Raw genomic sequence first — 25,182 nt, forward strand, 5'->3', positions numbered from 1 at the left:
ATCAGCACAAAACCTTTGCGCGGTTGGTCCCACATTTTTATTGGCCCAGGATGAGAATTGCCTCAGACACCTTTTGTAAGACCTGTAAGTCTTGTCAGGCAAGTGGCAAGACTGGGACTAAATTGAAGGTCCCGTTGGAACCGCTCCCAGTGGTTGAGACCCCTTTTGAGAGGGTCGGCATAGACATTGTTGGGCCGTTGGACCCTCCGACCTCTGCGGGACACCGGTTCATTCTGGTATTGGTGGACCACGCCACTCGGTACCCAGAGGCTATTCCTCTGAGGACCATCACTGCACCGGTGGTGGCGTGGGCACTGTTGGGTATTTTTACCTGAGTGGGATTCCCCAAGGTTGTGGTGTCGGACAGGGGCACGAATTTCATGTCGGCCTATATGCAGGCCATGTGGAAGGAGTGTGGAGTGACCCAACGGTTCTCCACTCCTTACCACCCCCAGACTAACGGGCTCGTAGAGCGCTTCAACAAAACCTTGAAGGGAATGATCCGGAGCCTGCCAGAGGGCTTGAGGTGTAAATGGGACGTCCTCCTCCCCTGCCTGTTGTTCTCCTACCGGGAGGTACCGCAGAAGGGAGTCGGGTTCAGCCCGTTTGAGTTGCTCCATGGCCATCCCGTTAAGGGTCCCCTCAGCTTAGTGAAGGAGGGGTGGGAGTAGACTTCGCAGAAGCTTCCCCTTGACATTGTCAGCTACATGCTGGCGTTCCGCAGCCAGATGGCCAAGCTGTGGAAGGCGGCCTCAGAGAATCTAGAGGCTAGCCAGACCGTTATGAAGGAGTGGTATGACCGCAACGCTCGGACGGTCGAGTTGGACGTTGGACAGAAGGTGTGGGTCATGGAACCTGGGGAGCTTTGTGCCCTCCAGGACCGGTGGACTGGCCCATATGACATTGTGGAGCGACGAGGCCAGACCACATACGTAGTGGATCTAAAGACCCCCCGACAGCCCCTGAGGGTATTCCACGTCAACCGCCTGAAGCCGCACCATGAGCGATCAGAGCTTGCTCTCCTTATGGTGATGGATGGGAGCGAAGAGGAAGAGAGTAAAGCTCTTCCTGACCTTCTAGCGGTACAGGAGAAGGATGGTTCGGTAGAAAGTGTAGTCCTTTCCCCATCCTTGACCCCAGAGCAACAGACAACCTGGGACAGTTCGCCTCGTTGTTCTCCCTCACGCCTGGAATCACTCATTTGTGTACCCATGATGTGGACACAGGGGACAGCCCCCCGGTGAAGAACAAGTCTTACCGGCTCTCTGACCGAGTGAAGGATAGCATCCAGCGTGTGGTAGCCAAGATGTTGGAGCTGGGGGTGATAGAATCTTCCAGCAGCCCGTGGGCTACTCCGGTGGTGTTGGTGCCGAAAGCGGCCCCACCGGGTACGACACTGGAGCTTCGGTTCTGTGTGGACTACCGGGGGTTGAACTCTGTCACGAAGACAGATGCTCACCCCATCCCACGAGCAGACGAGCTGGTGGACCGGCTGGGAGCAGCCCGGTACCTCAGCACCATTGACCTGACATCCGGATATTGGCAGATTGCAATGGCCGACGGAGCAAGGGAGAAGACAGCATTCTCCACCCCCGAGGGCCACTTCCAGTTCCGAGTGATGCCCTTTGGGCTCAAAAATGCTCCGGCCACATTCCAGCGGTTAGTGAATCAGGTACTATCTGGTCTGGAGTCCTTCTCAGCGGCCTACCTGGATGACATGGCTGTCTTCAGCAGCACCTGGGAGGACCATCTGCAGCACCTCCAGGAGGTATTGCAGGCACTGCAACACGCTGGCCTAAAAATTAAAGCCAGCAAGTGCCAGATTGGACAGGGATCTGTCGTGTACCTGGGACACCTGGTGGGCGGAGGTAAGGTGCAACCCCTCCAGGCCAAAATAGAGACCATCTTGGCTTGGGAGCCCCCCAAGACCCAAACAGAGGTCCGAGCTTTCCTCGGCCTCACTGGGTATTACCGCCGGTTTGTCAAGGGATATGGTACCATCGTAACCCCCTTGACAGAATTGACATATAAGAAGCAACCTCGCATGGTCATATGGACAGCGGCAGGCCAGGAGGCACTTGACACGCTGAAACATGCGATGTGTACCGCTCCAGTACTCGCAACTCCAGATTTTAGTAAGGAGTTCATTGTACAGACAGACGCCTCAGAGCACGGCATAGGTGTGGTGCTCTCGCAACTCAACACCGAGGGCCAAGATCAACCAGTGGCCTTCATCTCCAGAAGACTCCTCCCTCGGGAACGGCGATGGAGCACCATTGAGAGAGAAGCCTTCGCGGTGGTCTGGGCTCTGAAGAAGTTGAGGCCATATCTCTTTGGAACTCACTTCCTCATTCAGACCGACCACCGGCCCCTTCACTTGCTCATGCAGATGAGAGGCGAAAAACCCCAAGTTGTTGAGGTGGTCCATTTCCCTACAGGGGATGGACTTTCGGGTGGAACATCGGCCTGGAGTTGACCACGCCAGTGCTGACGGTCTCTCCAGGTTTTTCTGCCTTAGCGATGAGAACTCCCTAGAGGTTGGGTAGCTCTCCCCTCTTTCGGCTGGGGGGGGGGGGACGCGTGTTAGACCTGTCAGCCCTAGGGTGGTCTCCCCCTCTATTTTTGATCGTGCCTCATTTTTTCCACCCTCATTTTTATGTTGGACTCTGTCGCCTTTTCATTGCCAATCAGTGTTAAGGTGCAGGTGCTCCCTTCTCACAAGATGGCTGCCACATGCCCCTGCTACTGCAGAGTGGTCTTCATTAGTAGCACCCTAGATGCCAGGAGCTGGCTGGAACCCCACAACAATGTTGCGACACCAGCCCGCCTTTTTTGTCCCATAGGTAGAATGGGGAAGCTCCTTGAATGTGCTGGAACCTTCTAGAAGGGAGGTGTGGTTTTACTTTTGCCGCCTTGGATAGAGGTCACCTGACCTAGGGCTACTTAAGTGAGGGAGGGAACTTTTTCTGGTTAGTTGGCCAGTGGGAGTAAAGCAGACCTGGGGAAAATCCACGCAGGAGTTTAGGCGGTAGGGCCTAGCCAGGGACTTATGCCTCTGAAAGTGACAGGACTTAGGTACTGCCTTTTAAGTGAGTGAGGGGTCCTGTACAGCCCACTGATCTAGCCCAGCGATAGGAGAACCCAGGGTCCATTTGCTAAGCTTGACTAGGAAGGAACTAGTCACCAACTCAATCCCTAACCCCAAGGAACAGAATCCCCCAAGGGCGCCAGTGACATCTGCGCCACAAGAACTGAATGCTGAAACTTCATACCAGAACTGAATGCTGAAACTTCATGCCAGAACTGAATGCTGAAACCGATTACTGAAACTTCAAGTTACAACTGATTGCTGGACTGCTGGGGATCAACCAGGTACTAGCGCTGTGACCCCTGCGCTCCCTGACCTGGCCTGGGATCCCCTGTGTCAGTCCCACGCTGAGCGCTGAATCATCGCGCTTAATTTGTCAACCCCCCCCCCCGGCGCGGGAACCAGAAGCGCACTCACCGCCGCGGCCCAGAGGCCAGAGGTTGCCTTCAGCGAGTCGGGGCTCGCAGAGAAGCCCGGGGCCCCGTTGCTGCCGTCGCCGCCGCTGCCGGGGTCGTAAGAGGCTGTGGACCGTCCCCCGTCGCCGAGCGCATCAGCTGTGGGGCCCGAAGCGACGAAGAACGCCTGCCGCAGTGAAGACTCCGAGGACGCCGAGATCAAGGTAACCCCCGGGGGCTGGGAGGTAGCGTGGCCGTGCAGAGGCCTGGGACTCACCCCCCTGCTTCCCGGGAGGCTTGGGAAGGACCCGGTGCGCCCCCTGTCGACCGGGAGCGGCACCGCACTCGGAGACTCGGGATCCCCTCCGCGGGATTCCCTCCTTGCATCGGAGACCCAGATCCCCCTCCGAGGGATTGCCCCCCCTTCCTTGAGACTGCCGCGTATCAAGAGACTGCCTGCTTGAGGCCTGTTAAGTACGGGTAGCGCTGAAGGTTCACGAACTGCTCAGAAGGGTGCAATGCTCAACGCCTGATTATTACGAGTTGTGCTATGTACTTAGATCCTGCTCAACAGTGTTTAATGCTTGATTATTACGAGTAGTGCTATGTTCGTAGATCCTGATCAAAAGTGTCTAATGCTTGCTTATTATGAGTAGCGCTATGTTCCCAGTTCTGCTCCAACGCGCTTAACGCCTGATTAGTTCGAGTAGCGCTGCGACCTCCAGACGAAGCGCTAGTGGTCTCACGAGTAGCGGTAAGCCCGCGAAGTGTGCCCTGAGTCGCTACTAGTTCCCAGGTGTGGCGCTACGGTTCCCAGTCATATTTCATCGCGCTCATCATTACCAGACGCTGCGCGAGGTGCCACGGCAGAGCGAAACGCTAGAGGTGGGAGGGGCGCAGCGCCAAGACTAACCGCTGTGTTTACCGCTCCCCCCAGGTTTGCCAGGTATCACTAGTGAAACTATGAAGAAGGGCTCACGAGTCTGATGCTAAGGTTTACAGATGTGGCCTAGTGCCTCTTAGTGAATCGCTGGTGAATAGAATGCTGATGTATTCAGGTACTGCCTATGGCACCATCATGAAATGCTGGAGAATCAAATGCTAATGTATTCAAGGAATGCCATTGCCATCCAATGAACTGCTTTTACATCTGACTGCTTAGATAAACTTGAGTCATTTGCATAAATCCTACTGTGTGGCGTCCCTTATTGTGTGCGTCTCCTGCCTCAGAGGATGTGTGTGTTGTATGGTCGCTTTACACATAAGCCTTTGGGTGCCCAGCCGCTCGAGTCACGTTACCCCCTTAGGGCTTGGTGACCCCAGGTCTTACACATTTCCTCAGCATTCCAAGATGCCTGCCATAGGCGCATATGAGTGCACATGCATCGCATATATTTACATCCTCCATGACTCATGTGCTTTTAAGTATTGGGCATGGGAGGGTCAATGCAAACAAGCATTTTACAAATGTGCTTCCTAGGATGCTCGTAAACATAGTGGTTGGTCAAATAGGCTAAAAGACAACTAGCCGTTACCCAGTTCTCATTCAAGTCGATTTATAATGAATTATCAGTTTTCGTCCCATTTTCATCTTAATTTCATCCTTTGCTGAAAATGCTTTTGCACCAGTGTGCTGAGATCAGTTTTTGCATACTAACAGCCAATTCACCGATTCATAATTTGTTGCTCTCCATTCAAAAACACACTATGTGGAGCTTTCATAGTAAGGCATGACAAAATCTGGCCCGCTACAGAAGCTTCCTTGTGTGGTACACAAAGGCATCTACGACACACATGCCCACTCTGAATGCGTCAATTGTCCTTTGAAAGCAATTCACTGACAAGGAACGCTGACACGTTTCCTAATTCTGCTTTGGAGATCATGTGATTTTTTACAAGATTAGCACTTTATTGGAAAACAAATCTAGCGTTTGTCTTCTTTATTACAATGCAAAACCAAACCTAAATTCACCCACAGCAATGATTACCGTAATCAACTTGAAATTGTTTCTAAGGAATATAATACATATAAATCTAAATGCCAATCTTTTCTTTCGCAATAAAAACTACCAGCTGACCCTGTGAAGGGCCTTTCTGATATATCAGGTAAAAATTATCACTTCTAACATCCAAACCTTTTTCGGTGCTGCTCATGAAGAGGCTTCATTAGCAGACTATGCAATTATAGAACCGAAATGAAGAAGTGGAGAAGGGCAGGTACAACGTAAAATGTTGATTAGTATTTATCAAACAAGAGCAAGGTGAGAGGAAAGCCTTCGATGCTCTCTATAATAGAAAGTTTTACATATTTAAAAGTTAGATTTATCAGTGGATGCCCATCAGGTGTTCCAGTTTTAAAAAAAGCATTGAAAAAGGTTGCGCCTTCTCAACTTCTTGCCTTTACCAATGTTTTCTATTGATGCGGTTCAGCATTAGCAAAAAAAATATATATATATTATTTTAGATGCTATACAGCATTGGCAAAAAATAATACTTTTTTTTTTTTTAGCATTCCCAGATGGCAGCTGATTTTAAAAGTGTAAGAAAGAGATTTGTGAAAACTGAGCACCGGCAGACTGGCGGCAAACTGCAGGTGCCACGATCTCCCCAAAAAATGGAAAACATTTTTTTTAAAGGGCCACAATTTCCAGGATCACCCAAAAAAAAAAAAAATATTTTTTATTAAGGGACCACAATTTGGGGACACAATAGTGGAGCGGGGTAGAGCAGGCGGGGGGGGGGGAATAATTGAGTGGGGGAAGCAACAGGCAGTGGTTAGCCTGAAAGTGCTACAAATAGCAACAGATGCTTCACTTTATCCAGTCTGTGACCAGTTACTGCAAGCAGCGAACACTTTGGGAGTTCCCCCTTACAGAATAATTTTATGACTAGTCCATGCCACTTACCATTGGGAAGAGTGAAGTGTTCACATGCGATCACAATTATATCGTCTTTCCTTTTTCATGATTCAGTCTTCAACCGCCTGTTCTGATTTTTTTTTTAGAACCCTACTCATGTTTACTGAGGTCCCTGAACAATTTGCCAGGTTAACAGACTAAGGTGGCCCAAATAGGTCTAAGATTCAAAATTGGAATCATCATCACAGAGGATTCTTTTAGGCTTCTCCTTCAAAATCTAAATACTTAATGAATAATGCACTCTTTGTAAATACAATAATGGACCCGACAGCTGCCTCCAGAGTTCAAGATTAGTGATATCGAATTTCCCCCGCCCATTTTCACTAAGGAAACAAAAACAGATCTGAAGCAGGGCAATCAAGTGATATTTTAGAACACCTCCATCTGTACAGCTCTAGCTCACACGTGAAAGCAAAATATTTTTTACAAAATGACACAGGGATCAGTTTATTCTCGGAGCACACTGCTTCACCAGCAGTGCATCACATATTTTGAGTTAATTTTTATTGTGCTTTTGTATTAGAATGGTTTTAAGAACTTTGAATTGTTGCCTTGGATCATCAGGCCTTGTTTGTTAGCTTAGACAGTGCCTTAGTAATGAATATTTGAATAGCATGTGGTTCTCTAAAGGACCTGCATCCATCCGAAGTCCACCATTTGTTTTAGATCAGGCATCCTCATTTATGGATGTGACAAAGCACTGCACTCAGTCAGTTAAAATGATCTTGATTTGGTTAATAAAAACCATAAAAGATACAGACATAAAATTGAATAAAAAGATTCAAGACCAATGTCATACAAGTAATGAACCACCTCAGAAGAAATTGATCTTGATACAATAAAAAAAACAGGTCATTGATAAAAGTTCCCAAATATAAAAATAAAATGTATGCATTCCAGTGTGCAATACCCATAATAAACATCATCAGTGCAAAAATACAAGCAAACAATAGGCTCCAAATACAAATCAACCCCTTCTTTCTCTGAGTCAAACAGTGGCCATTAACAATCTAGCAACATTAAACAGACACATTCATTGAATAACATTTGTAGAAAATAAAAGGAGGTCTAGCTGGAGTAAACTGTCTCCCTTTCAATAAAGGTCAAATGAATTAGTTCAGATGGGCAAAATAAAGGTCACAAAACAGCACAAAGGGGAGAGTGTCATGATCTGACAGAATTGTCACCAGTACATGGATTTAGGTTATTGACTTTATTTCACCCAAAAGGATCTGCTAAAAACCAGTGCAACTGGTTAAACCTAAAACGAGTCAACATAACTCGATGCTGAGGGTTAGTGACAGAAGTAAGCTTATAGTTCCACACGCCCAAAAGTAGAAATCATAACATCCATGCGAACAGAAGGTTTTGCCAATTCTGACACTCCCTAGTGCACTTCGCTCACCAATTGGGATATCATCACATTCACACCTACGTTTAGGCTCTGCCCCTCCTGTAATAATAGGATACCTGGGGATGAATGAGGTGCATTGTCCATCTATGCAAGGATGGACAACAATCTAAAGCAACATGCTCCAGTACTGAAGCAAAACTCAAGGCTGGCTGATGTTGTATTGCTCTAGTGTGGTCAGCATTTTGCAATATTTATTTAGGGAACATACCCATATCACATTGCAAATGTTTACTTGTTTGCAATAGGACTTAACTTAAATATGTATTTGTAAAGCACGCTTTCACTGAAAGTGGTTTCTTGGTGCCGCATAACATGTTTTTAGTCAATCTCAATGTAGTCATTTTAACAAACTTGGGAGGTAGGAAAGCTTGGCGATCCTTTCAGGATTCAAACATGTGATCAAGATGCACCAATTGGTCACAATCAAATGAGAGTCAAAAAAACTGTCAATTAAGAAGTGGCAGGTTTATGCACAAACGGCATACTGAACTGGGGATTATAATCACCGTAGTTGATACTTTTACATTTGATGAACAGAAAAAAAATAGTAATGACAGCTTGAGATGTACTGGAACATAGACCATTCAGGGAAAATACATAAACTGCCTCTTGGAAAATTCAGAAATTGCAACAAACATAGGGCACGCCATAAAAAATGTCAATTGCCAAATATAATAAAGAAAATCAATCTTCCAATATGGAACTGCATGGCAAACATAAGCATTTAACAGATCTGAACTGGAATATCATCCTCATCCGGATCAAAAGCATCAGGGAACTAGCCACATTGCCCCACTCTTGCTCTTGAGTTCTAATGCAGAAATGAAGGTATGCCCAGGGGCTAGTAATAGTCTGCCTTCACGCTGCACCAGGTAAGTCTGAAAACGTACATGCTTTTGAGCCCTCCTTAGTTATGGTGCTCTCATTCAATGAGTAGAAGTCAAGGGGGGTGACAGAGATATGCTGCTGAAATTTCACAAGACTATGTGAACAGCCTCTGTAAACAGCCTCTGTAAAGGGATGCCCATGTACAGTCGGAGACCACTGTAATGTCTCTAGAATGAAGTGGTTTGGCATTTACCCGTGATGTCCCACTGTGATTACAGCATAGCTATCCTTATGTGCCTGCACCGGATTGTCTTAGAGTAAAATTCAAAGGCACTGAGCATCACTCATTGAGCCATTTACAATGCAGGCCAAGAATTCCTTTCAAAAACGTTAATAAAATCCACTCTCAACACCCAGCTATTATTAATCTTTCAGTTCTCAATAAAACATCCATGCATAATTTCTTAGGAAAGTAACACTCAAATGCATTACCAGTATGCTTAAACAGCTGAGGTTCCAAATAGGTTTATAAAAGACACACTTAATGCCCACTTAGGTGGGAATAATAATAACGGCACATATAATTCTATACGGGCAAGAGCCCACTTGTGCCATCATTATATTTTAACTAAACATAACAGATATATTAATGGAGTGCCCTTCATCCAGGAATGCAAAGCAATACTGTAATTGAGAGATCACTGAAAATTGCAACAATATGCTAAAGTGGGATCCAATCTGAAGTCTCCTGGCCTGCCTTGCTGCATCTTATTCAACAGGACGAATCTGAATAAGAAAATACAAAGCTGAATCAACTGCACATTTTCAAGAGAAGGCGGGATTTCAAGTGTCTGCTGAAGCTGGCTGAATACTGTCTAAGCTAGAATTTTAGACAACCAATTAGACTTGATTAGGAGACAATAATGTAGTGGAGATACATGTAATGTAAAAGACCTCTTTAGAAGAGTTCTAGGAGAGGATTCTTGGACAGCACTTTGGATGACAAGTCAGGCAGATTGATGAATTTTTGACTTAGCTAAGAAAGTGTGTGTTATCCCTTGTATCTTGGCAGTAGCTATACGCTATTAGTAGGTAGCTATACGTTATTAGTGGCAGATCAATGATAAGGTTGAAGCTGGGGTCTGTGTCTGTGGAAAGGAGAAGAAGCAATGTGCAAACTGATGTTTATTGCCTTCAACTAGGAGCTGGTATTGTCACTGATTCACTGGATGTCCCCCACATACAAATTATTCACCATTGTCAAAACTTTTGAGATGTTGGAGTTGAGGATGTAACAATCTGATATGAGAGAATTTAATGGTGTGGAATAGAGGGCCTTGCTCACCTCCGTGATAAGGAAGTAGGTTCTCTCACTGATCTGGCGCGGTTACAAGTCATTGTAGGCATTTGTGAGGTTGTTGAAACAGCAATCAAAGTTAACATAATTCCATTTTGACTCTTACTAGTGATACCTCCGATTAGGGCCAGTTAAGGAATGGGTCTCTTACGTCAGGGATACATTCGTTGGATATGGTGGATTTGCACTGTTGGTGGAACAGCTGAGTCTGTTGAGGTTATAAGTGGAGAGTTGATGTTGGAGACTTTTTTTCCAGCAGTTCCACATAAGGGCTTGGGAAGATTTTGACAACAGTTCACCCACACCACTGAACAAGGATTCTCCCGAAAAACCTATGGTCATTAACTCTTCTAAAATGTTGGAGAAACTGCACAATCAATGCTTTAAAACAGGTCAGCGTGGCATGGCACACAGGGCCAGAAATAACCTTAATGAGAAACAGCACTAGACACGAATCACTGTCAAAGTTAATAGGTCTGGCTTTGGCTGCTAGTCTTCTGGCTTTGTCAATGCTTGTTTCGTATTGTCATGGTTTTGCAAAACATTGCATTTGAGTAAGCCACTACAGCCTTTATCAGTGTAAAAACAAAAAAACAAAAATTAGCTACAAGCAAGAATATTTTTGGTCTCCAAAAGCACTCGTTGCCATAGTAGACCCTAGCATCGAGGGGAATTACCGTGTGTGGATGTGCTCTTTGTAAAAGGGAAGAATGCCTTCACTCACATTGTGCCTAAAGTGGGCTGACTCACTGCCCCATGCTGTATGTTTTAGTGGGTGGAATGACATCATCAGATCAGTAGATGAAGACAGATGGCCTAAAGCCCCTATCAAGAAAGTAGGTTATACATATAATTTTAGGAAAAACAAGAAATCTTGGCTAATGCCATACCTAAAAAGTTTGATCATAGCGAAGGTAACTGCTCAAGATAATTTTGCAAACAAAGACGAGTGGTAGTTAAAAGTTCACAGTCTTCCTAAGTAGGAGCGTTGGCGCATTTTACATCTGACCACATTCCTTAACCCTTTTGAATTTACGAATGATACAAAATAAACAGCAGCTTCCACTGCCTCTTGGCACTCTTCTCTGACAATGGAAAATAAAACAAGGCATTTGATTTATATCCCATTCTGCAACAAAAACATGGAAGCTGCTTGGCCGAGATCACCGTGGATTGGAAACATTAACTAGCTGTCATCCTCAGTACTAAGTTGTGGTGCAGTCTTAGTCTCTTATGAGGAAACTCTTCTAGATCTCCAGCTCCTGACAATAGTGTACTGAGCAAGGCAACATTTTTAAACGTTACAACTCAGAGAGAAATCCATCTCCTGCATAAAGTAAGCAAGACCATCATCAGTGATATGTGGTCACGTCCGCCTATTAAAAGACACACTGAGTGGAAGAAGGGGATACAACTTGGCAAACAGCTTTTCCTGACACCAGCTCTTCCAATAGAAGCCCATGTTCTGGTGTGAACCTGGGCTTCTATGGGAATTCTCACGGGCATATTATCAAGCCCATTACCGCCGTCCTTGATAATATGCCCGCAAAGACGTAATTATGTCATTAAGCTCAACTTGATAGTGAACCAGGATTTCACCCAGAACTGCCGTAAATCTAACCCAGCCAGACACAAACTCCCTTTTGCTCAACTGGTCTACTTAGGAAGGAGAAACGAAGACCTGAACAAAAAGATCACAAAAATAAAGCCATTTCGTGAATCTGAGCCATTTTAGTCACATTGAATGGGAATGGTGGCTTAAGAACTGATTTTTTTCCATGCACCATCCTTAAGAACTGATGCTACATTAAGACTATGCAAGGGCGGGGCCACCAGCAGTGGAACTCAATTGCCTCTGAAAGGATTCAATGAAGACCACTGCAGTCAGAGAGATGGTAACACCTCAGTTGGTCGAGAATTCAGGTAGTCATTTTGACTATGCAAGCACTGTTACAATCAATTAGAGCAACCTTGAAACTTCTGTGGTTTCTAACATTTTGGCCATGCTAACCGTGGCTCTTAATTAAAAGGAGAAGACCACTAAACAGCCAGCCTAGGAGAGAGGGCTCTGAGCTCCATCAAGGACCATAATGCACGTCACACTACTTTCAATTCCAGTGTAATCACCGATCAGCCCATTCCTCTTATGCTCACTGGCGTTGTGCTATGGCCCTTCTTGCTCCAGCCGTCTAGAGTCTACGAGCCTCTAACAATTTCACAAGGCACACGTCCAGTGTATTTGCATTGATTTTGTCTCGCGGAAGTTTGTTAGATTTCAAAACAATCCCTTTTTGCTGTTTGAGCTATGACTGTGAGCTACTCACAGACAAATGTCAACAGTTATGTTACAATAATTCCATGGCGCGCATTCCACCATGTCATCAACATGGCGTCGCCGCAATTTGTAAACACGCCCCCTCGCATGGGTTCAAAATACAGACGGTGTAAACATTCACCAGCTCACTGGTAAACTCACCCACGAAATGTGAATGATTTAGCACCGAGGACAGGCCGCAATGAGAAGTTAGCAGCTCTCCCAGAAAACAAAGGGCTGCTATTATGAAGGAGGAAGAGAGTGCGTCAGAAGGCGGCTGGAGACAGGACCACGGGGTCCACGGCCCGGCGGGGGAGAGCCTGCGGTGACTCAAGTTTCACCGTTCTACAAATGTAAATTCAAAACAGCCGTCGCACTATCAGGGCAAGTTAAAATGTTCATGGCTGTCATAAAAAAAATGGGTAGCATAAGAACCAGGCAGTTTACCCTTTATTTCTATTCTGCCACAGCCCTGTCACAGTGCTACCTCCCCCTACTGGCTCCAGTGGAGTTATCCCCGCCCATTGTTGCTTTTCCCTTGAGTGCACTCACCCGATCCATGACTGACAGGGGAAAAAAACGGGATTGCTATCAGCTCCTTTACAGTATGACACAGCAACGGTGCAATATATTTAAACTGTTTATTTTTCACTTTTTATCATTTCTGTTCCAGAAGAATACGATACATTACTACGATCTAAATGCATTAAACTGTATCACCATTATTCCCCCTAATCTATACATTTAAGTTCAAAATGCCAAGGCGCCAAAAAACATGTTTCTCTGTGAAGCTGGCATGTTCTGGCTATGCTTAACCGGGGAGACACAAAACCGGGAGTCAAGGGCGTGTTTCTTTGTAGCTTTCTGCCCAAACCATTGTACAGAATGGATACAATTCTAGAACATAGCAACAAAGAAACAATGCTTAAATCACCTTTAGAATATTAACATTGCAAGTTCTTCAGAAGCCAGAACCAGAGGGATGGCGCGTGCTAAATTAACAGCCCTCTTGGACGTTTCTCGACAGACTAAGCACACACAAGCCTGCACGACAGAATCATTCACCAAAGTAGAAAAATCATGCTTGACTAGCCAAGTAGGTTCTACAACACTGCCATGTTTATTGCAATAGTAAAATATTACTACTTGTGTATAGATCTTTTTCTGCCTCAATCATTTCATAGCGTTTTTCCTGGAAGGTGTAAAACAGTTATAAGGGGTGGGTCAAATTCACACAAGCACCTTATAAATCTATAGGAGGATATCCAATACCGCCTTCTGCATTACTGATGAGCATTTATTTTTCAGTTTCCTCACAGAAGATGTCTAAATCCTCTTTTATGAGCGCTTCCTGGGCCAGAAGCTGCCTAGTGGACATCTAACAATTCCCCAACTCTGGGTGATGTTCCTTCACATTTTAAGAGTTATACCTACTCTTAAAAGTGGCATTATTAAAAACACCCTACTTCTCAAAGTGCTTGAATAGAGCAAGTTGCATTTCAACCAGCTGCACGCCTTTGGTATTTTCAGCAGTACGGCAGCACTGACAAGGTTCTGAGGACTCAGTTGAAAGACTGCAGTAAGTTTCGCTGTCTTTTTGATGGAATTATGTTAGAGAGATTTTATAGAGCGCAATAGCTACAAGATGGTACTAGCATCTTGCCACTATTTTGCAGAATGGTGTTGGAGTGGCCATGGCAAAGGATGACCTATGACGTGGATTGGGTCTTAACCTCAGATGCAAACTCTACCCGTGTCTATGAGTTGATCCAGTTTTACCGTCCTGCCTCATCGTTAAAGGTTTTAAAACGAAAAAAAAACCCCACTGAATGCCAGTGAATTGGGGCAGCATAGGGTCCCGATTCTTGTCAGCGGCCACATACACAGCAGACCACCACACTTCTCCGCTATGGCTCTATTTTACAAGTTGTGCAGAATTTGTATTACACCCAGTAAATACAGATACCCTGAGCTTTGATAAATACCTCCTATTATGAAGATGGAAATGAGGAAAAATCAGCGGAATTATTATTCAACATACCAAATCCTGCACGTTTTGCCTTTTGCCTGGATCCTTTCTCTTGATACATTTCGGCCAGATTGCTCTGGTAGAATGCAGCAGGGCAAAACTGCGAGGGTGTGATAATTATCACGCAACTCAATTCTGATCTCTGTGAAAAACTCCTGTTTATACTGGGATTTCAATTGAGTCCAGAACTTGTAATCAGGGCCTATGTTTATCATTACACAAAGTTCGAAAATGTGTGTTACAATTAACATAACATTTTCTTTCACGCAGGGTCCAACGTCATTCACACAGGGCCCAACAGGGCCGACTATGAACCAGTAGGAGTGCTTTCAATAGTTTCAAATTTGGTGTCCAACAGGGGCCAATTTAATCCCGCCCGCCGTTAGCCTCTGTTTAACTGCTCTGGAAGATAGGAACTCCTACATTCACTAAAAAAAGTTTATAACTAGGCTGATGACAAACTAAATTACGAGAAGTTCAGTCAACATCACTATAAGCTACGTATTGTTTGTTGAAGGCACGGCCTTGCTGAATTCTTTTGCGAAATGAATACTCATTTGTCCACTTAAACAGTGCTCAAATCCATTAAATTGCCTTTCTGACATCTTCCTGTCAAAGCTTCAGACTGCAATGTCAGGCACAAGGGAGATCTATTACACAACGTCAAGAGCGCAAACATGCTCAGAAACGTTCACATAACACAAATGATGGGTAGGAAAAGAGATGAAGTGGTTAGTGTGTGATAATACAGTAAGAGGCAAAATGTGCATATTCAGCTGCTTCGTGCCCCCCATAAATTCAGCTTCCGATAAACCTCCAGAGGAATGGAACTGCAGAGAGAACATTGTGGGTAAGTACTTCATCCCAACGATATGTGTATTACACAAAGCGAATCAACTCTATTATGGAACTGGGAGTTTAGTAGTGTACTTATTGACTGGTGGAGCATCAAACATTGACAAGATGTCTGATGTTTTGCCCATGCATTGTTTTGAGCTTTGAGAATGTAGTTTTGAAGTTTATCTTTAGTCAAGCAGGAGTCAGGGCAGTGGTGTCAGTGAAAGCATGAGCATCTTGGGCCAAAGAAAAGATGGGCTGCATGGCTGAAGCTTCTTTGTGACTGGAGACTGGAGTAGATGATGTTTTACTGCCGAGGTAGAACAATGTGGATGGACCAAGGTAATCCAGGCACGCAAGCGTAGCAGAAAGAGAAACTCGAGTATCTTTGGCAAGGTGGTGGTTAGCAGGATTCTATAGCTAACCGACAGATGAGCAGAATCAGGGTAAAGTCAGCAGGTCCCTGGGTCCTCACCACAAGTCTGACACATTTAGAAAGAGTTGTATTGTGTATGTATTTCTCAACAGGAAAAGATAGTGTAACTTGTTGGCAGCCTTCAGACTCCTTGCGATTTCAGAGGAAATTTGTGGATTGTCACTGTAGCTGCAGAAATACAGGTGTAATCCTCTGCTGGTACTCAATTGTTTTGATAGGAAAAAGCTTAAAACGATTGGTGACAGGACAACACTTGTAAACACTTCCCTACTGAAGTTGGTGACGTCTAGAAGAAATTGGTCAGTTTTGTCAGGTGGGCTCAGTTAGCCACAAATGATGAGAACATTCAGTATGATCTACCAAACACCAATGGCCGCACTTAGATGATGATCAAGCTTCCTGCGACCAATCACTTGACAAGCTGTAGCTTATACATACACAATGGATAAGAGTAAATGCACTAGAATAGAAATATAAAGTAGGTTTGCAAAAATGAGTCTGCCCCGGAAACGGATTCAAGGCAAGGAAGAAGCCCAAGCAAAGAATAAGGTCTTAAAGTCCCAGACATTGATAAGTGCAGAGTCAGTGAAGGGAAAGAAGCATTTGCCTTCACAAATGTTTATTTTGATTTGACTACAGGATTTTTAATAGGCGTGCACTATCCAAAAAGTGCCTGGGGTTAAGTTTTTTTTTAAATAAACCTGCCACACCAGCAGGCAACGTATACTTTCTCCTGACACTACAGAATAAATAATCGTTGTGTCATGGAGAATGTTTTCCTTGCGGAGAGGAGCAAGGCCTAATGTAGGATGATTTGAGGTCTAGGGGAAAACGGTGCACCAGTGTAGTAAAAGCATTGGATGCCATATTGTCTAAAGAGCCTAGTGGGTGAAAGATGATACACCCTGTTGTATATAACAGCTTGAAGTGGCAACTTGGAGCCTGCAAGAGCTTTTTCCATCAGGGTCTCACAGCGGTGGTGATCAATATTTCTGATTTAATGTATTTATTATGGAACCCTAACCAGAAAAGTGCTGCATAGGGTCAAAGGCAAGCATACAGTCAACGAGTAATAGGAGAGGTAGCTGCGTTCAGGGAGCAGTAGTGTACTTTTACTACACTGTGATGTAGTGTTTTTTAAAGAGGTGCATCTTCAACTGTTTCCTAAAATAGAGCTGGCATGGGGCAGTGCTTAATTTGTAGGAAAAGGAATGCCAGGGCCCAGGGTATTTGACAGGAAAACCTGTGGATTGCACCGCCTGCTGCTTCCACCAGTGCTGTCAAATTCCTACAAATGTGTCCATTTGGACTATTCTGGGTCACATAAAGGTCTCCTGCGCACACTAGTATTATATATGCACATCTTTAATGTATATCGACTTTATAAACAATGTGCTCATGTCCTCTGTACAACAATAGTGTGCACAATATAAATTTTGCCCGGACCATGGATCCCAAGTATGTCAACAACAAAAAAGTTGGTTTGGGTAAAAATTAAATTATGCCAGCGTAATTTTAGGAATTTCATGTTATGCTTGTTACACAAAATCCCTGAAATTACGTAATTACACCACATCAAATGCAAGCTGTTCCCTATAGAATTTTAGCCCAAGCACACAAGAATAACAGGAATGGCCACAAAATGAGTGGCTGCTGCTCGCAACAATCACATTTTTTGCGTGGACACATTTCATGCATAATTTCCCTGAAGTTTTGCTGAATCATACAAAAGCAAATTGCCACAAATGTTGCACACCCCTAAAGAAAAAAAGATAGGCTGGAGAGGACTATCCTAACCTATGGCCATTGGAGTTAATCTTGCCTGCAGGACCACAGCTAGGATATTCCACAACACCTCTTTACTATTGCCTACCACATGGCTGTACAAGGGAACATTGGAATGGAGCATAGTCAGGTGGCAACAACATCCAAAGGGGGCGAGCAGTATTTTCTCCTTTTCCAAGATGGATGCCGGAATGGAAGAAAGCATCCCCTGTTAAATCTAGAACTGAGAAACACATCCCCAACAGAACCAAATCACAAAAAGTTCTTAGACTGTGGAGTTTCTGCAGTGGTGTGGTGCATGGCTCATGCTGTTAAAACGCCTTCGCTGTATCTTTGCGTGTCAGGTCTGTCACTACATTTGATGTGGATCTTGCTGCCCGTATCAGCAAAGGCATAGGAAGTGGGGGTTTAAGCTTCCAGTTCATTAGCAGCTGCCAGCAGCGAATCTCATGTTGGAAAGCATTTGCTTGGCGAGGGTTGCATCAGAGACGGATATTGAGGGCCACATCCGGAGGTCAACAAAGTGGTGAAACACTTGATCTAATTAGTTTGATGTGTAAAGGTCAGGTGCCCACAAAATGCCAGAAAATTATTCATACCAGCCAGGGTAGAGTTTCCTGTAGTTTATCTTCATGCCAGAGGCAGTCATCTGCTTGCACCAACAATAGAGGCAGAGACCTTGATCAATAAACGTCACTTGCTGGAACAGGCCCAATGTCTGGACTCCAAAGTGCCCCTGTGTTCCCCTCCCTGGCCCCGTCAACCATTGTGTGACAGGGCACAAAGAAGGATCAGAATCCATACAATAAAACTTGCATTGACGTCACAGAGCCCAGGAAAACATCACCAGTAGTCAAAAAAATGAGTAGTGGATTGATTCCAGTTTCAGAAAGATCACAAGTGGATTACTAGCTAAACTTCGTCTCGGCTGTGTTTTGGGAACAGAGAATGCTGGGAGATGGAGGATGAGGGGAAGAAAGTACCTTACATGAGTCGTGTTACATGGTAAAGCTGTTAGCGCTTCACAAATTGCAGACAAGGTAATAAGACTCTGTTTCGGCTTAAAACCATCTGCCTTGATTTGGAACGGGAGGGATGGACAATGTCAAATTCAACATAGACTGTTATTCAATAACTTTTTTCAATTTCAGAAGACTGGGTGCTTTATTTTCCTCAAATGTCCCCAAACATTTCCTACTCAGTCCCTTGTCGTGCCAATAGGAAACTGCCTTGAAAGCACAGGAAATACTCGAAGCATAAATGCACGAAGTCCAAGGTGCTCATGTTTTCGGGATACATGGGTAAGTAGCTCAACCAAGGTTTTTTGCATTGTATTCTGGGGCCTATTGTTCTATTAAGACCATTATGAAATCAGGACTACAATTCACAGAATGCAAAGCAAAAATAAAAACTGTCCTGGATGACCCTCACAGCCTGGGCCTTGGAAAATTGAGAGCTCTGAGTAATTCTTCCTTGGGAAGAGAGATTTGAAGATACCGATGAACTGCAAAGTAATAAAACAGCTTTAAATGCTCAGAAGTAAGAGCATAAATGAGGATTTGAATGATGTTTATATGAAACGCTAAAGATGTCGGTGTTTTTATTTGCATTTAGTTTCCTTTAGTATATAATAAAATCAGATCATTGCACTTTTAAATACCTTTTGCATGTTAATTTGTAACGTGTGCCTCCAAACTTTGCAACATACATTCTTCACTCTAAATTGTGCACTATCAATAATTCAAGGACAAGAATTTATTTTAAATGACTGGCAATGTTCAAGTCTCTCTCGTTCCTTGGAGAGGTGCAGCTTGTGGGATTGTCAGACATCTCCACACACGCTGTACAATAACAGCGCGCCAGCCCCACAACACTGGCGTCCGAGCGTGCATGTCTGTAGCATGAGAATGTAAACACGCCCCGGCCACTGGAGTTCAAGGAAGCATGGTGCACCCATGCCAGGGACCTGCGAGCTCTGAAATGCCACTAAGGCTAGTTCGCCCAACAGCCACCACCAATATTGACTTTTTCCTTAACATTTCGGGGATGCGAAGACAAGCGTTTTTAAAGTAATCCAGATTTTTTTTCAAAACATAGTACAAAAATAGAAACACTTCCTAAAACTCGAAATCAGTGCAAATGTTGTTTGATTATATGCGGACAGTGCCTGGCGAGTAACCGCAACCCCGGGCTGCTTTTATTTTAGTGCCGGGAATCGGATTCAATAATAAACATGCGCAAAACCTCCCGGACATATGTTTTATGCGAATGAAGCCTGACGGCGGGGGTAGCACCTCTCGGGCTTGGTGACACGCAGCCTGGTCTCCCACTAACCGGCTGCAAGCAGTCCCAAAAAACAAAATGTAAAAAAGCAAAGAAAAACCGGAAAAACAAAACTCATGAACTGATGTTCTTACTCACCCACGCCGTATTTTTCCTCTTTCTTGGTGGGGACCCATCGAGTCATTTTCAGGGAGAGCTTTGGCGGGGTACCCCCTTCTTTGGAAGCGGTATCTGGGGGTTACTGACCCCCACTGAACCCCCTGCTCCCCGTCACACGAGCGCAGGCAGGCAGGGCGGTGGAACAGGCAGGAAACTGCACTCTTCTAAGCGGCCATTTTCCATATCTCCGGCCAGCAGCAGGAAAAAGTTTTTGCCAAGACGGCATGCGCGGCTGTTGCACCGCTGCCAGAGAGAGACGAGCTCCGGAGTCCGACGGGCCTAAGAGGTGCCCGGCAGCGGGTCCTGGGTCTGGAGGGAGGTACAGTGGGGCAGGCAGACAGCAGAGCCGCGGATCCCAGCGCTGGGAGGGAGCAGAGCTGCGGGTCCTACGGCTTGGAGTGGGAGGAAGCTCATACCCGGCAGCCGAGATGGGAGGGAGCTCGGCAAAAGCCGCGGGGCTGGGTTGGGAGGAAGGTCGGCTACGGCCTCTGGGAAGGGAGGAAACTCGGCGGCTGGGTCCCGAAGAACAGCTGGGCGGACACAACCAGCTAGCGTGGCGCGTTTTTCTGAAATACTATAAGATATTCGTAGAAAGTAAAACACGGGGGATGTTGACCTAGTGTCGAAAGTACATGGTGAAATTTTATTTTACTACTATAGGTATTACCTTAGAAAATGTGTAAATACAATAGCGCTCGTACCCACCTTGTGACCTTACCTTCACCTTATTACAGAGCATGGATGTACCTTTCTGTTTTACAGTTCGGCTTTGCCATGTTGAGAACAAGACAAGCATACGTTCCTAAAATGCACATTGGAGTATATAACATTACCAAAGATAAAGAAGGATATCGCTTTGTGAGCAAAGTGAATAAACACTCATTGACAAAGCCGATAGACTTTACTTGTGTATAGTATGCCCCGGGCCCCCATCCATTGACACATGAAAATAGCGCGCACTAACACTGAAAGAACAACACGCATACAGACCCCTGAACACGGAGCAAGACTGCGACACATACTCGCGCAACATTGCACGCACATACATGCACACATGCAAGCATAGAGATACCCGTGCACACACCGGACCCCAGGTATCCAGACACCCAGGGTGGTCAAAGATTAACTGGCATAAAGCTACCCACGGACCAAACAGAGGAGTTCTCTCTCGTGCACACACACAATAACATCACACGTTAGTCAGGAGGCACACACATGCTTTTATTTATTGACATAAACAAATCAGCCTTACTATTAAAAAAAAATCCATCGAAATGTAGATGACCCCTAATCAACATTTCGGAATGGGTTATGAGGTCCAAATGTTCAAGCCGTGGTGACCACAAACAGGTCCAAACACAAGCTGACATTCAACAGAGCATCACGTTTCAATGAGGCGCTTCAGGGAGTATAGGGGGAAGAGGTTTTGGAGCGAAAAGTGAGAAGAGGCGGTTGTAAAATAAAGAATCCCGTTGGTGTGAAGCTCAGATTGAAATGGGCATGATTGTGAAAACGAGAGAATCTTAGTTTTGGGGAAGATCCGTACGAGTGCCGTCCAGAGAAGGGCTGCAAACGCATGTTCTGCGAAATGAAACTATAGATTTGTGCAGAAAATAGGGAAGGACGTAAATATTTGTGTATCATTGACACCCAGGTGGTAAGGTAAACCGAAAAATGATCTGATGTCACTGAAGGAGACTCTGTACAGAAAGAACAAGCATTGGCAAAGCCAAAAGGTCTCGCCTTTTGGGTGCCAGTGGATACCTATTGGCTTTGCCAATGCTTTTTGCTGATGGTGGTTAGCAGTGGTAAAAAGTGAGAACATTGATTATATATATAAGTGCATTTGTTATTACCCATCCACTGCATTAGTATAATTATGCTACGGCGGCCCAGCCAATAACACGTGTTCAAGTGTCACCACACATGGCATGACCTGATCACCTTTTTTGGGTTATTTTCTATTTACCGTTCCAATAAGGCGAATGGCAATCTCGAAGCGGAAAAAAAAATGTTAAATACAGTGGTTGAAATTGGTGGGATCTATTGGGAACGACGTTCCCAATCTTTTTTTATTCTTCCTCTAACAGTTCCCATACTTCTTGTTGCCTCATCACCTTCCACATTCACTGACCTCCCCTCCAGTGCACTTGTTATCGTTGCCTGACTTTCTTGATGCATTTCAACCTCTGGTTAAATATGCAGGAAAGTGCAGTTTGAAAAAGGAGTGCCTGGCATAAAATTGTAGGGGAGTGCACCCGATTTGTTTTGTAAAAGCCTATATTTTATAAATAAAAAAGTACATGAAGACCATCACAGGAAGAGCGTGGGGTGCGGTCATTGGAGGAGTGCATCGGGGAGAAGTCAATGCAGGTGCAGCAACAGGGAGTGGAGAAATGAGAATCAATGATGGATCTTGAGATGGGGAGGAGAAAATATAAGGAAAAAGAAAGAGTGTGGTACTGGGGAAGCAATGGACAAGGCTGGGAGGGGAAGATGGAAACAACAGGAACATGCAGTGGGTGTTTGAGGAGGAAAGCAGATGACATGGGCGATGGAAAGAAAACACAACTTATATGCAGTTTTGAAATAAACAGAAAAAATAGTTCCCGGATTGTGAGCAGTGAAGGGTACCGGTCGTCCAGTCAATAGAAGGGTTCCAGGTGATTGACAAAGACTATAAGAGGAAGGTTCGCCATCACAATAGAAGGAAGCAAATGAGATTCACAAGAAAGCCAAACAATAACAAAAGGTTGGCCCAAGGCCCACTGTAAGAACTGCTATTGTCCACAATTGGTCTTCAACATAAGACAGTTAAAAGCTGCCCAGATACCAGACTTAAAACCCCCCTATTCTCCTTGAGTGAGCGAAGTTTTATGTTGATTTAAAGTGTGTTTTTTGCACTTTTTGTAAGTTTTCACTCTTAGATCATTTACCTGTCAAATCAGTAACATAAATGCAAATCTGAGCAAAGCTCTTAGCCAAGTAGGTTATATAAGACTTCAGACATGTTGCTGCTGTTGTGCTGCCATAACAACAATTATTGCCATCCTCATTACCAATATACATGTGCTGCCCACACTGAGAGACACCGCTCATTAGCAACTGACCCACTCTGTGTCACCAGCTGTAAGAATTTAAGAATATCTATTTGCTGATTGTGTCTGGTTACATTTTGAGAACTATCTTGAGAACATTAGCTAGATGCACCTTCAGAGGGGCACTTTAATGAAAGAAATGAATGTTCTCTATCCAGCATTGCAACATTAGCAATCACCACCAGTAAGACTTTTCAAGTGTCTCTTGTTTTAAGAAGTCAGATTGAGTTTTAGACATCTTGTATCATTAATTAGAGGGCAGTTTAAAATATGCTATTTAGAAAAAGCAAAACATCCTCTTCTCTTTACCAAATCCTGCATAGCCACCAATTAATAACAATATAGATTCTGAATGTCCCTTGGTTTGATGCTAGTTGGTAGGACTTACTGGCTGATGATGGCATTATTCACCTGGTTTCCACTTTAAAGGGACTCTTTTATGAATGCAAACACCTTTTTTGTGGCTGTAACACTAGCACTGCCAATAACAATTCTAAAATGATCTTTATGATATCTGCCTGAGATTCCAGACATATTGTGAAGTTTTCACTAGAGAGACCTGTTGAAAGTGCCAAATATCAACAGCAAACTAAATGTATCAGTTTATACAATCCAGCTTTACCCAGAAGATCCAAAACCCAACCATACACCTTTGTTGGTTACTGGTATTTCATTGGCTTTTTAGACAATATTAAAACCATTGGCCTCATAGCCTTTTAAAGAAAGTCTACAGTGAAAGAAAAACCAGTTCTCTTTGAACACTGCATCTTCAACAGTCACCGTTAACAAGGATTCTAGAATGCCCCTTTGTTTGATGATGTCTGCTTGACTTTTAGGCCTCTTGTGAAATTTTCCAAGAGATGGTCCCTTTAAAAGTGTTGGGCAGTGAAAGAAAACATTATGTTCTCTTCACCCAACACTAGATAATCATCACTTACCGCTAACAGTAAGGATTCCAGAATGTTCAATAGTTTGAGGATGTCTTCTTGGGTTTTGAAACCTTTGGTGACATTATTCAGTGGGCATTCCTTCTAAATGGCAGGCATTTTTCCACCATTTTTAAAATGAAGTATCTAAAGCACTAACACAGTTAATGAAGTGTGTGGATTTTACCGGTTGTAGCTAAGCCGTAAGACGCAATGATACTAGATGATGCAGAGTATATCAATAAATACATAATCAACATCACAATGCCATCTGCAAGGCAGCTATCAATACCTCCAATGAAACACATATATATAAAGACTAGATGTATCGCAATCATAATTCTTTCATCTGAATAATTACTTATTTCCACCACCAGCTCAAAACTTGAAACCAACAGTAACATATGATAATGTAACTTCAACTGACCGAGAGGCTGGGTGCATGCAGTCATTCCTTGGTGTGTGCTACCCGGGTTGAACTGGGGGGCGGGGCATGGCATGACAGCCACTTGATCATGGTGGTTGTAGAACATCATCGAGGGGTCTGTATATACAGTCTCCTGCTGCACCTTCCTCATGCTGTAGGCCCTGGCATCTCCACTGTCCCAAGCAATTGGTCTTTGCAGTGTCCTTCATATGGGGTGTCTAAGGCCCACTTGGTGGTCTGAGGGCTGCAGGACCTAGAAGCGGAGTTGTCCGTGGTCTCCAGTTCAAAGGCCTGGTGTTTGAAGACCAGTCCAATTTTATCAGACTGGATGGCATAAAATCTAGCTGCAGTTGAGCTGGAGAAAGCAACAAACTAGCTGCAGTTGAGCTGGAGAAAGGCACAATCTAGCTGCAGTTGAGCTGGGGAAAGGCGTGAGTGGTGTCTGGCACCCCACATAACATGAGAAGCTCAAACCTGTTGGATATGGGTGCAGTAAGAGGAAGCTGCCACTAGATTTCCTTCAGAGCGAATTGATAACGGGAGCAGTTTCAGCTCTCCAAGTTTATGAGAATACAGACATGTTCAACTATTTCTTGCAACAGCTGCTGCCATAGACAATAAAAGACAATAAAGAAAACTACTTGGCTTTGCCACTGGGCCACAAATTGTTTGCCATATTGCTCATGCATGAGGAATAGTTTTATTACCCCGAATTTGTTTAAATTAGACAGCTGGGATATGTGTACAAACTTTAGTCTGCAACTTAAACAGCAGCTGCTAAGGGCACATAGGTGGTATAGATTCTTCTTAATGGCTGTATTTGGGGTAAGGATCAAGATGTGCAACTAAGTGGCTACTACTTTATTTTTTGTTTACCATTCCAAGATA

At 44.5% G+C, this 25,182-nt stretch overlaps 1 protein-coding gene across 2 annotated transcripts in view; it reads right to left on the reverse strand.

The window, feature by feature from the left end:
• Window positions 1-20,326, reverse strand: part of DOCK1 (dedicator of cytokinesis 1) — a 1,163,810-nt gene extending 1,143,484 nt beyond the window's left edge. Inside the window, exon 1 of one of the 2 annotated variants that reach the window (XM_085606236.1) lies at window positions 19,823-20,326. In XM_085606236.1, coding sequence (XP_085462362.1) covers window positions 19,823-19,868 — 46 coding nt within the window. In that variant the 5' untranslated portion in view covers window positions 19,869-20,326. The remainder of the gene's footprint in view (window positions 1-19,822) is intronic. The other variant, XM_085606235.1, reaches the window with a different exon arrangement.
• Window positions 20,327-25,182: the final 4,856 nt, after the last annotated feature.

The sequence above is a fragment of the Triturus cristatus genome, chromosome 1_2 (genome assembly GCF_964204655.1).
Source record: "Triturus cristatus chromosome 1_2, aTriCri1.1, whole genome shotgun sequence".
NCBI classification, from domain to species: Eukaryota; Metazoa; Chordata; class Amphibia; order Caudata; family Salamandridae; genus Triturus; species Triturus cristatus.